Genomic DNA, 13772 nt, shown 5'->3' with positions numbered 1-13772 from the left:
ATAATACACTCTCCAAAGACAAGTAGAAACTAGATCAAACTGCATTTTGTACGATCTGAAGCTTTAATCAAAATCTCTTCTCACAGCAGCAAACAGTATTTTAATTAGTCTGTGCTTCTGCTGCTCAAACTGATTGAAAACCCTCCAGAGATCTTTCATTGTGCCACTCTGTTATCAAATGGGCCAGTTATTTGAACAGCCTTTAAGCCCCTACGACCTGCCAAAAAAAGCCAGAGTCAGATAAATTACAAACTACTTTTATAAATGCATCAAAAGCCAGCAGGAAAGATCCGGTCACATTTGACCTTTTTGGCATATCATGAAGTGGCACAGTCCCACATTTACACTCATAGCATAAGACCTGCTGACCTTGCTACCATCCCTCTATTAAACACACACACACACTAACAATAAGACTGAGAGGTCTAAAAGTGAATATGCTGCATGGACTGAGGCTAAAAATACTACAATGGCACGAAAAGCTGTTAACGAATTGTGTGAGAATCACGAGGAGTAGGAAGGTGGGAAGGAGGAGGAGAGGTGAGAGGAGGAGAGGCAACTAAAGCAGAGGACCCATTAGAAAGCAGACGTGGCTCACTATAAATAGAACACTGCCTGTCTGGCTGTGAAGGGTTGACAATCAAATCTTTCGTAGTCAAGCTGGAGCCTTGTGACAGCTTCCCCAGCTCTGACGGTTTGACTGGCGAAACATGCAAAACAGTGAGCCTTAAAAATAATTCCTGTGTTAAGTCACATTTAGTTTCTAAATAAATTCTTTACATAATGCTTTTAAAGATTTTTGTGAACTCCAACTAAAGTAAATGCTAATGGTTAATTAATACAAAGATGCAGATTCTGTCATCCGACCATAAAAAAAATGCAGCGGTCACCATGATTTCAGTTTAAGATAATGTCAAGATCAAAGGCCAGATGAACACGTGCATATGTGGATTAATTATTTAACTTCCACTAGCTTGACATCAGCAGAAAAGATGGGCATCTAATTTTCCCATGTGCCAGCTTGTCAGTAAATAAGTTCGCTGATAACAAAAAACCTGACTCTGTAATACCTCTGAGTAGAAGTCTTGAACCAGCAATGAAGAACACTGGCTTGTGTGCATGTTGAGCCTGGGCTGATACTCTGGCTTTACGATGCGTATGGCTTTTAGCAGCATGTCCCTCTCATCTTGCCGGAAAACACATTGGTTGAACAGATCATCCACAGAGAGGCCATCCTCCTCCATCTGGCTCAGACACCTGGAAATGCAGAAACGTACAGTCTTTGTGCCACATGTATATTATCTCTTAAAACAGGGTTTTACTTATGTAACGTCAGTAGAGAGCTAATGCAATCATTTGCAATGAATTTAAACCCTGTTTTAATTTGAAAATACTACAAAGATAGTATGTACTACACAATATGTGTTAAAATGAGAAGATTTTTTTGAAGTGTGAAGAATATAAGCATATTTTAAATATGATGAAGCCAAAAAGTTATCACAGATGCCACAAAAGATTGAAAAGTTTTGCCATGCTTTAATGGCAGGTGAAAAATCTTGGGAAACAGGTGCAGTGATTTATCAAAATGTGCAAACACAGAAAAAAAAATACAGCATATAAGCCAAAACAGAGTTTTTACGATTCTACTGAGCTTGAATGTTCTTCAGTATGACCAATTTGAACATTCCTCATTCTTTTCTCCCCAATTTCCCTCTTTAAAAAGGCTTCTTCACAGCCACCCAATCACCCATTTCTGATGAGGCTTCAGCAAACAGAGCAGGAGTCGCAAGTTTGATTACCACCTGGTATCCAGTAAGGGTCCTGGCTAGACCCCCCCATGCTAAAACCAGGCCCTGGAAAGGCGCGGCTCGGACACAAGCATTTCACTACATGTTGTACTCTGTATGATTGTATGTGACAAATAAAGGTTGTTGTTTGTTTAAATGGATCGACTCAGGTCCAGCGTCAGGTCTTTGCTGAATTTTGTTTCATGACTTTCTGATACTGCTCATCAGCTGTAATTAAGCTTTTTAACTGTTTAGTTTCCTCAATTCTTTAAGGACACACTGCACACCATGCTGACATACAAGCATTTGGTCAATAGCTCTTAACCCACCTCGTTGGTGCAAAAGTGCTATTTTACATCTGCCAACAGATACAACAAAAGTGGAAAAAAAGAAACAATTAAATTAAATTAAATTAAATTAAATTAAATTAAATTAAATTAAATTAAATTAAATTAAATTAAATTAAATTAAATTAGCAGAACTTCTGGCTCTGTGGAAGTAAAACATCAAGAAATGATGGGTAGCTCAAGACTCAAGGCTTCTCCCATCCCACAAAGAGTTATCACAGCAGGTAGCTCTGCATGTCAACTTTTACACCAAAGGCCCTTCCTGACGCAACACCAACAGGGATTTGTGTCTCTGGCTGGAATCACACCAATGACCTTTCACTTGCCAAATTAATGTGCTGGAAGCAAAGCATAGTACTGTATATTTAAAAAATGTTCCTCAAACTCGTCGCAGAAGGTATTAGCACCTCTTCATTCCATCAGATTAGCCAGGGAGCACTCACAAAGCTAGCTGGAATGCCACGAAGAGGACACAAGAGGTAGATTTTCATTTTCAAAGGAGATTATGGTGATTATGACGGATCAGACCACAGAGTACGATCACAAGTCGAGTTTATAACATCTGACCTGCCTGCTGATGTGGGAAGAGGATAACTTAATTATATAACTTCCTGGCTCCCTGATTAATAAAAAAAAACAAACCTCTCTCTGGCATCATTGTATATGTTTCTTCTGCCCTGATCAAGAGTTGCAGAATATCAATTGAAGTATTTGCATTGACAGGCCTCAAAAATATGAGTTTAATCAAGAAGCAGATGGCCACCGATGACACCAGTGAAATGTTTATTTGAACAGAATCCTAGAGAGAGCGCAGACTCCATGACTGGACTACAGAATGCAGACAACTCCAGTGTTGTTGGAATATAAATGAGAAGTGTAATGTAATGAGTAGTCCATAACTCAGTTTGATATACGATGCCTAAAAAGGTCTGCGAATTAATATTTTCCATCCGCTGCAGCTTTATTCCTTTATGACTAGTGCGACTCAGGGGTTAAAAGGTCTGAGTACATTATTATGGATATGCAGTCCTATTAGATGTAATATTTAATTCAGAATCTGCATATGCAAACTACGAAATACATATTATAAAGTATTTTAAGCCTTGGATTCAGGAGAAACGCAGCTACTATAAACTGTGCAAATAAAAAACAAAGTAACAGACTATCAGTCCTGTGCATGCAGCATCTTTGAGATACTATTAGGTAGACAAAAAGTGATATTATTAAAAAATAATGTACATATAAAATGTAGGTAGCATGTTTGGCACCAGTGCTCACTTGAAGTTAACAACAGAACTACATGACAAAGGCAAGAGAGGAGTGAGAAAAACCCATTTATCACTGACAACACGGATAACAGCTCTGCTTCACCCAGCACACCTTTTACTCAAGACGATTATAAATAACAGCACGTTAATTAGCAACTGGAGCAAACCCTGGCTCAGCAGTTTCCACCAATTGAGGCTCGTCAGAAGTGCACGGTTCTGAAGTCGCTGATTAACAAACAAAAGAGGGACTTTAATATTACTCAAAAGTTTGGAAATATTTTAAACGAGGCCAAAGAGGCAAAAAAAAAAGGAAAAAAAAGCATTTTCACTCGTGCCTCAGAGTCTCTTGTGATGCAAGATGCAATTTTGTCCTGGGTAAATGAGAGAGCCCTGAACAAAGACAGGATTAGTCTGGGTGCTGGCAATGTGGTCCGAAGGAACAAAGAGGGCAGAGAGGTTGAAAGATAGAGCACAATCAGCCCTGTGACCGCTCTGCTGCACCTTAGGGAATATAGCGCTCTGGAGGATACAGGACTTATAAAGGGAAAATATAAAGAGATGAGAGTGTGTGTTTCAGAATGTTGCTGTGCATGTGAGAAAAAGACAGAAGAAGCACACTGTTACACTGAGGGCAAGGATGCTGCAGGAGAGACTTTGGGGATTTCAGTATTAGAAGAGTATAGCAGTTGGACTAATAAAAAAAGAAAAAAAAGGGAGGGAGGGCATAGGGAAAACGGGGATTTAATGACAACAACAAAAAGTAGTGAAAGATAATGAATAAGGGAAGGGAAAGAAGAAGCTGCTTAGCCAGAGACAGAGCGGGAGGGCAGCACTGCTGAACAACAATGTCATATGAGCATCAGCTTACAGTGATCGATGGACCAACCAGATACCCACCGCCAACCCTAATGCCCTGCCACCTGTATCGCCACTGGAGCACACTGCCTAAGGTGATGTCCTCAGAGTCAAAGACTTAAGTGTCCGTGCTGTTCTGTACACGGTTTCAGCAAAAGCACGTGACATGACTAAGCAGATGAAATCTGGAAAAGTACTGATTACAGCCAGAAGTGACGTGAGGGTTGTCGGTCTTGCGTGCTGCTCAGTAACATTCAATATTCATTATTTACTGTTAGTTATGCTTATGCTGGTTGTTGCTGTGGTTTCCCTACTGTGTTGTTCTCTTTTTGCTTGTTCTTTTTTCCCAGCAGGTGATCAAGCAGATTTTTTGTTTCTTTTCTCTCTGTCTCTCTTCCCCCTGTTTTTCTTTCCCTCCTTTTCTTGGCTTTTTCCCAACTGTACTTGTCTTTCCTATCCCCCGGTCCTGTCTGTTACCACTGTAATAACTTAAAAGTAAAAAAAAAAATAAATAAGAAAGATCAATTAAGTGGACCAGGATGACAAAGCCGTAATGATCCACCTGGGAAAATAATTTTCTGGGCATTTTTCTTGGCCTTTAGACAATAATTCTTAATGCTACAGTGCCGAACGAGACAGGCAAAAGTTTGCATGGTTGGAACAGAAACAGATGTTTATGACCTCAGAGAATTCTTAAAAGCCTTAAGAGGAAGTTTGAGCAGGACATTTTTAAAAGTCAATCTTTTCTGTATAAAGAATGATACCTGTATTCATTTATCATCCATGTTTCTCAGCTGCTGTCAGAATAACTTCTGTAGTCAGACCGCATTCTCATCAAGGACGCAGCATTTATGCAGCTGTGTTCAAACAGGGGCTGCATATTATAAAAGAGAGTTTTTCATCTGCTATAAGACTAATGTTAGGTTTATCAGAAAGGAAAAAAGAAAATTAAATATGAGCCCCGCCTCTGGCTCGGCAGCAGGATAGCTGCCTGCATTTTCTCCTAGTTGCTATCAAACAGGCGCCGGTGCTGTGACAACATACAGGCTTCTCCTGAAACTGTGAGCTTTGCTTAGCAAGTTTATATTTTCTGAGTCTCATGCAATTCAGAAATTAAATTAATACAACTCTTTCCAGAAAGTTTTTTAAAGTGTTTTAGAAACCACATTTTTATTTGAACATAACAAAGACATGCTGAAAGGTTGGAACTTGCTTATTCAAACATATATAGACATTTTGAATGGGATGCCAGCAGCATCTGTTAAAATATTTGGGATAGGAATGAAAAAAGAAAAATTAAATAGGGGATTACTGCTTAGAAATTCTGCAATTTAAAAAATCTTGTGAAAACAAATGGTGCATTTATAATCTACCAGGTAAAATATTTTGAAAAGATTCAAAGCAGCTAAAATTGACACAATTTAAAAGATAAAATCTAACTTAAAAATTTTTTTAATGGGCTGAGAAACACTTGAGTGAAAAAAGTTTTTAGCGGGATCCACAAATGTAGTTAAAACAGCTGACTTTTGGTCCAAACCTTTTTAAGATGAAGTAGAATAACTTCCTACAGGTTAATGAATCAAAATTATCAAATGTTATTTGAAATCATGGATTCCACTTTCTCTTTGCTACAAAGAGCAATACTCAGGTTCGTTATTAGGATACCCTTCAAAAGCCACCTTTGACAATGTATAGAGGTGTGCAGTAGTGCATAAGGCACATCTGTGAAGGAGCGACACATGCTGACATCAAGAGGACATTTTAAAGAAAGGCTGGTTGCAGGCTAATATCAATATATTCCACCAGGGCTCCACAGTAAAAGACTCCGGGTGCTAAACTGACCTCCCTGAAGTCCTGATGTGTCCTCCAATATTAGCATTTAGCTGCATAAAATTCTTAAAAGGCATGCATTTTTGAAAAAATAATTTTTTTAGGGTTAGAGGTTTTAAATTATTTGCAAATAATTGCACATTGGTTTTATTTATATTTTAAATAGTATCCAAACCCAGCTTGTAGCGATCTGTAAGGATGACCCAGTTATTGCTGAGATGGAACTGGGCTACACACTGTTAAGATTGTCCTTGATTAATACATTTGCAAAATCCAAGAAGAAATTAACTACACTACAGTTATTATCTGCATGGTTCAGCTGCCTTGTAGAAATTTAATTAGTCCTCACCCAGTCTCATTAAGACTGTGTCAAAATGCTGCCACAACCAAAACAAATTCAAGCGACCTTGTGAGAGCAGCACTAATTAGTAGAGAGATTTACAACTGACAAAAAGTTGAGGAAATAATAATAATGCCATGCTGGATTGCCATGGAAACCACAAAAGTGATTAGTGCAAGTAGAAGGAATACTGGTAGGTGTCAGCTTAATACACAGTTTTATCAAAAAAAGGAATTCCTTTGTTCTCCAGTGACACAAAAGACGACCAAACTGCAAAACAGACTTATAAAACAATAACAGACCACAATTCTTAGATGTGCATGGTATTAAGGAGCTCACCTTTGTAAAAACATATTAAGAGAATATAGGACATGCAGCTAGAAATCAAATTTTTTCAGCCCTGCAGGCTAAAGGAAAATGATTCCTTGAACACTACACGAAAAACATTCAATTGATGCTCTTAAAATGAGCAAGTATGTTACTATCACATCAGCAGAAACCTTAAGATAAATGCACTTTCACAGAAATTTCACCCAAAAGTAAAAAGCCTGAGCTGATTATGACCCCTGCTGGTAAATCTTGATGTTGCTACGAGACCTCTATCCCACAGCAGCAGTGTCAGCTCTCTTCTGAAATGTCACATATGCTGAAATACATGTGATGCAATGTGAAACACGTGGGTATAAACACACCTCTTTATGATCCCTGTGCGTGTGTATCTTTGCAACATACCTTGAAACGACCTTTGGGGAGCAGTTTGGGTTGCGACCCATACACTCCAAAGCAGCAAAGTAGGAACCACGATTTGGCTTCAGACCAGCCTCTTCTAAAAGAATAAACATGCGGCCAATCTGATTTAATGTACCCTACAAACGAAAGAGATATAAGGGAGAGCAGTGAGCCTAATTATCCTGAGTCCATGATACCAAGCAAACAAGTGAAAATTAAAGTCAACAGAATTAGTGACCAAAGATGAGGCTTAGTTTAGTTTCTTCGGATTATTATTAAAGGGCAGAGAGAATAAGAGTCTGTTCAACTGCATGTTTGCCCACAGATATTTGAAAAGGACCCTAAACAATTAAGTACCAGTGGGCCCATGTAGGGCTGTTCGATATAACGATATATATCGGATGACCATATAAAAACGTCTATCATTCCATTTTACGCTATCGTTTGTTTCGTGGTGTCGCAAAATAAACTGTTTACGGCAATATTTTTTCATCGTTTTGATGGTCACTGTAGTGGCTATATTCATTTCTTAAAGTTCTCTCTTTCTCTTATATGTTATATAACCACACTACAGATGGACAAGCGCTTGTTTTTATGCGTTGTGGTTAGCAACAACGACGGTAACACCTTCGCGTGTCCGCTTGTTTATGTTTCACGTAAACCTTTCACAATAAAGCTCAAGATCCTGTTGAGACTTTTCAAAATAAACTGAATCACGTGAAAGAGCAATTATTTACAGATGAGAATTTAAAAAGAGCCGCCAGGTGCTAAAAAATAAACCTTAGACTCAAACGTTAGGACAGGCTTTTCCCCGCAGCACGCCGTGTAATAAATACTCACAAAGAAAACGGCGGCCGTTACAACTTATGTCTAAAAATGTATCGTTTCATGCATCGGTTAAAACACTCGACTCCAGCTACATGACGCGCAGCTGGAAACACTTCCCGCAAGACGAGCTGCCCGAGATTCACAGAATTTACAGAAAATGTTACATTTTTGTGATTTATATCGTTATCGGACGATAGAATTCTTATATCGGGATATGAGATTTTGGTCATATCCCGCAGCCCTAGGCCCATGGATCTTTGTTACAGAACATATTTTGACGCATTACACTTAAAAAAAGCACAAGCAATAAAAGTCATGTCTGAATTTCCTTTAGCTGCTTTGCTCATCTCCTGAATTTTATTTCTGAACTCACCTTTTTGGCCCACACCCTCATCATGATGTTGTAAACGCCTGTGTTGAGATGTTTTCGTCGACTCATAACTCTGTGCTGACTGAGCAGGAAATTATGTGCCCGCTCGATGTCCCCGGCAAATATACAGGCCTCCAAGTATGAGCAGATGCTAAGACTGATGTCCTGACACGCATTTCCCACACTGCCCTCCTGCATGCATTCTGGTTTACTTGACAATGTCCAATGGCTTACTTGTTGATTGAGTCTCTTCTCCAGCTCCTCCACCTCAGCCAGCTCCTCGGCTGTGCCCTGAGGGTCAGTACCAGTCAGTTCAGTTCCCTTTTTCTCAAGAGCATGTGTTTTAGAGTCTTTTCGTTTCTTTTTAGATGCTTTTTGTGGCACGGTGGCTGCTCCTGCCATGGCAGTGGCAGCAGCTGCTGTAGCTGTCGAAGAAACTGCAGCTCGGATTTCATCTGACAGTTTTGAATGACCTCTGCTCTTTTTAACTCCAGTAGATATTGTTTTATGTGTTGTACCGGTGGACATCAAGTTGCTTTTGTTACCTTTAGATGATGTTGTTTGTAGTTTCTCTTTGACACATATTTGCATTTTTTGCTGGAGGTGCTGCTGTTTTTTAAGTTTGTTCTTCTTCTCTTGAGTTAGTTTTTCTATCCAGCGCCGGGGCTGAGATTTAAAGGAGCCTTTATCGCCAGTCTGTCCAGATTTAGGAATATCAGTTTTCTCCTGGGGTGTGCTTCTGTGGCCCATACCAGATGAAGTACCTCTTCCGTGAGAAGGCGCTTTCAAAAACTGCACCTTTGCATGTTGGACATCTAGAACGACGTCAGATTGTAGTTGCTGGATTCTGGCCTCAAGCACTGAGAGGGAACATTACAAAAATGTTAGTAAAGGAGTAATACAGAAAGCACCACAGTCTACATTAGCCTGTAAAATACTATAATAACATATCACAAACAACACAAAGATCTAGAACTGCCATCTGCAGTGACATACCGTCTAACAGCTGAAACTGTTTCAGTGTGCGTTTCTTTGCTTCGTCCGTCTTTGGAATTCTAGATGAAACATTTATGTTTTGAAGCTGCAAAGATGTTCCTATAAAACAAACAAACAAACAAATGATGAGATATTATTTAGGATCTTAGGCCTGGCTTTTCACTTTTGAAGGCATTTTGTTTACTGTTTAAGGACACAGACAACTACAATGTAAACATTTAGGTTACTTGTGTAACCCTGGTTCTCAGAGCAGCATCAGTGAGATGTCTAACTATGGAATGTGCCTTCCTGCGTATTCCTCTGAAGCATTTATCTCACCCCTGCCCACCCACCTCACTAATCTGAGCCATAGTCTGAGTAACCCCCATCACTTAGGCCACTCACACACGGACTCAATTCAGACCAAGTCTTTTCTTTGCACTACTTCCAACCACTTTACAACTTATTTTTAACTTATTGTTGTATATATTTCTCTTGTTTTGTATATATCACTCTTAATTTTATATATTTCTCCCATTTGCTTTTTTATCCCTGCAGTCTACTATTTATATTTTATTCCACACAGTTGATGTTGAGCACCCACAATGTTGTTGTACATATACAATGACAATAAAGGGGTATTCTATTCTGTTCTATTCTGTCAATCCTGATTGGCTGTGCAACGACCAGGTCGAACAGAACCGTGAGCCCTTAAATAGCTTTCGCTATTATGTAGCCGTTATTCAAGATAAGCACCTCTTCTCACTTTGCCCCAGCAAGAAACGCTGTCTGGTGAGACATCTCACTCATGCTACTCGGAGAACCGGGGTTATGCAAGTAACCTAAAGTTTTCATTCCTAGCATTTGTTTCCGTGTCTCACTATGGGAAATGAAGACTCCTGTATTGCCAGACAAGCTTATCTCAAGCAATCACAGCAATAGCCAGTAGCTCAACTCTCCAAAGTGAGGACCCAGTGCCTAGCACTGCTTAGGCTACACTGGAAACATCAAGCCTGTAAAACCGGAAAGATGTGAGAGGTGAAGACCAGCTTGCTGCTGCTCATATGTTCTGAATTGACACCTCTCTGAAAAGGGCCCCGAACGCTGCCAGACCACAAGTGGAGTGAGCCTCCAGGCCCTCTGGTGCCTGCTGCCCCAAACCTACCCAAGAGCAATCACCTACACAATCCATTGTGAGAGCCGCTGCTTAGTGATAGACGTGCCCTTATGAGGCCCTGCCCATGAAAATAAAACGCTGGTATTGGTATGGCATTGTCTGTCCTCACAAGAATGTGATGTATATGTAGAAAAGGTAGAAGCCCAAAAGCGAGAAACATTGCCAGAGGCCCCAGATAATTTATGTGCAATTGCTGGAGAGTGCTGCTTCAGAGACCTCTCACAGTTTGCCCTTCGTGAACACCCTCCGAACCGAACAGGCCTGGATAGGTAGTGACCACATTCCAAGACTGCACAGTGCCCATAGACACCGCCTGAGTCAGAAAAGCTGGATATCGCCAGTAACGTAATGTCAGCAATGTCACCGTGTTACCATTGCTCTCTATGAACGATGGTTCACAGGAGTCAGTCTGAGAAAAGCTGTCGGCCGAGTCAGACCGCCAGGATCACAGAGCCGATCGGACCAATTAGCTAAAGGGATAATCTGAAGGAAATGAAAGCTGAAATATGTCAACCCGCCACCTTCCCACCAGCCCCCATTCCCTCGTGTCAAAACGTCAAAAATCCTGGCAATATTGAATTGAATCGATCCTGGCTGTATTTTACCTCCACATGCAATCACGGTATAAAGAAAGTATTTGCTTTTTCAGTTCTATGGTTTTACATATCAGGATGTAATAAATAATCGTCTGACACTTACCAGCTGTTACAATTAGGCACACACAATCTCATATGAACAACAACAAATGCCATATTACACTGTGTCATTATTTATTTATCAGAAACTAAGCCAAGATGCAGAAGCAGTGTGTTGAAAATCTACGTACACCTTTGCTTCCATTGGATTTAAAAAGGTAACTAGCAGCAACCTGCTATTAATTAAATGCACCTTATTAACTGATCGTGAGCAAGTGTGAGCACCTCTGTGAAAACAGAGGTTTTGGCTGTCAGGTGTGTGCTGACACCAAGACAATGAGGAAAGAAATCTTGATGATGATCTTAAAAGGAACTGATCCTACTCCACTCTCTGCAATTCTCAGAGAAATTACAAAAAACCCAAAGAGCTCTATCTCAGACCCTAGATTGTTCAGATGGCATGCTAAATCTTAAAGCACAAATGAACTGAAGCAATGCTGCAAAGATCAGGGGGGCAGTATTCTTCTACAATGATGTGACAGGCTGATAAAGTCGGATAAAAAACATTGCTTCAAGTTACTGCTGCTAATAGAGGTTCTACGAGCTGCTTTTGGCTCGATTTCTGTTAAATCAATAATGACACGTGTGGTGTCATGTGTTGCGCCTCATTTCAAGTTTCATTTACCTCATTTTAAAACCTGGTACGGATCAAATGCTTTATAATTATATCCTGATATGTGAAACCTTAAATTTTAGTTTACTTTAGTTTTACCAGGAGGAGGAGGAGGTTCAACGTTTTCCTCAAGGACGAGGAGAGCAAAGCACCGCCAAGCTTCCGACTGAGCCCACGCATTACCAGCAATATCTGAATTACTAACACGAAATCCGACAGGGAATCCCTGCGTTCAGTCAGCACACAAAGGCAATGATATACAACAAAGAGTCGCCAAATGTGCGCCTCACATTGCAGTTACACTGTTGTTTTCTCACCTGATATCCATCTAACTGTGCCACCTCTCACCGACGCACACAGCTGACAGCAGTCCGCAAAAGACACGCGGACAGCGCATTTTTCAATTAAGCTCCGACGACTCAGAAGTTTGGCAAAGGCACAAACTCTAAGAAGAGACATGTTGACATGTAATAACCGCGTTACTTCAGAACACTAGGCAGCCATCTTAAAAGAGACCAGGCTAATCGCAAGGAGCGATATTCGATGTTAAAGGCTCGATGAGTCGAGTGCAGACTAATCGAGTTAAGCGTTGTTGTTTAACGTATTTGAATGACCAACACTAATTAGACAACAACAACTTCTTCCCAGGTGATGTGTGTTTATTTCTCCCTTGAATATTTTAGAATTTTGAAATTTTATTCAAATTTATAATTTTTTCTTTCTATTTAACGATTAATAGATGGACTTTTCATAGTGCTAGCCGGTTGAGTTCTGATATCATGACTCTTTTGACTGTCAAACAGTGGAGCAAAGAGGCCCATACAAAGATAAATGTACACTGCCTACAGTCAACATAAAGGAGTGACTTTTCTGGCATGTTGGTATACATGTACAAGATAGCAGCAAGGTCAGGCGGTAAAACTACTTTTGGACTGTGCATCTCAAACCACTGGCTTGTATATAAAAGAGACTGTTCGCTATTGAACAAGAAATATCTTAAAAGCTTTTGCCTGCAGTTGTCCATAATCTAAAGCAAGTCAAGATCCCTGCATCTAGCTGACTGACCATCCTCCTCTTCTCAAACACGTTGCTCCGGGAGGACTCGGTACTTCCCGAGAACCTCACAACCACTACCAGATGTGTGTTGGGAGAGATACCGACATCTGCCACTTCAATGGGATGGTGCTACCTCTGTGTGCGTTAAAGTGGAAATCCCAGAAATACAGTATGTCGGCTTGCATGAACACCGGCAATGCTTTGCAAAAGACCTTCAGAAATATAGGAAATCCAACTCCCAAAAACCTGCCTTTGCAAGTGGTTCTGTTACACTAACACACATTTGAGGAAGGTCTATGACTTTTGCTGAGAAATTTTAAGAGAGTCCAAAATTTTCGTTTGATTTTCACTAATTTGGTTATGTAAGTTTTACCATCAGAGAAAATGTTTAAAAAATGTCATTTATATGACACTAAAAAAATTTAATTACTTAATTTTCTGTGTTTTCAGCAGCATCGGTGGAATATTTATCTGCTGCACAGTGTGGTGTACTAAAAGATGAATTATGTTTGGCCTCTAGGTGGCAGTCTCACCACAGCCATTCAAGATGGGTCCTGAAGTCAAATTGGTGGCAAAGGTGAAAATGACTGTCTTACACAATTATTGAGTAATAAGCAGTAATGTGGCCGAATTCTCTATGTACTAGTTATATATACTAAAATCTGCTTGGATTTCTTGGATTGTCATTATTGTAGTATCAGTCATCTGTGTGCAGATCTAAATACTGAATATTAAGCGGGTAATGTAACTAATTTGCATAAGATCTTTTATTGTGTAAATGTTAATTAAAATGTACATTTGGTTTAACGTTCTCTTTAAGGAACTTAAAGCTTCTACACTGAATGCCATCAAATTCAGTCAGGTGAGTATGACTTTTAAAGTACAGTATTTACAATCCTGCA

General features: G+C 39.9%; 1 protein-coding gene across 1 annotated transcript in view; it reads right to left on the bottom strand.

Annotated features, from left to right (window-relative positions):
• Window positions 1–12319, bottom strand: part of polrmt (polymerase (RNA) mitochondrial (DNA directed)) — a 62731-nt gene extending 50412 nt beyond the window's left edge. The window contains exons 1-5 of the mRNA XM_087836193.1: window positions 12132–12319; window positions 9351–9449; window positions 8358–9214; window positions 7160–7293; window positions 1071–1257 (exon numbers count right to left, since the gene is read on the bottom strand). Of these exons, the coding sequence (XP_087692319.1) occupies window positions 1071–1257; window positions 7160–7293; window positions 8358–9214; window positions 9351–9449; window positions 12132–12273 (1419 nt within the window). The 5' untranslated portion in view covers window positions 12274–12319. The remainder of the gene's footprint in view (window positions 1–1070; window positions 1258–7159; window positions 7294–8357; window positions 9215–9350; window positions 9450–12131) is intronic.
• Window positions 12320–13772: the final 1453 nt, after the last annotated feature.

Source organism: Neolamprologus brichardi, chromosome 23, assembly GCF_056152115.1.
Source record: "Neolamprologus brichardi isolate AB-2024 chromosome 23, ASM5615211v1, whole genome shotgun sequence".
Lineage (NCBI taxonomy): Eukaryota > Metazoa > Chordata > Actinopteri > Cichliformes > Cichlidae > Neolamprologus > Neolamprologus brichardi.
Note: the sequence above shows the minus strand (reverse complement) of the source record. Positions and strands in the feature narration are given on the sequence as shown.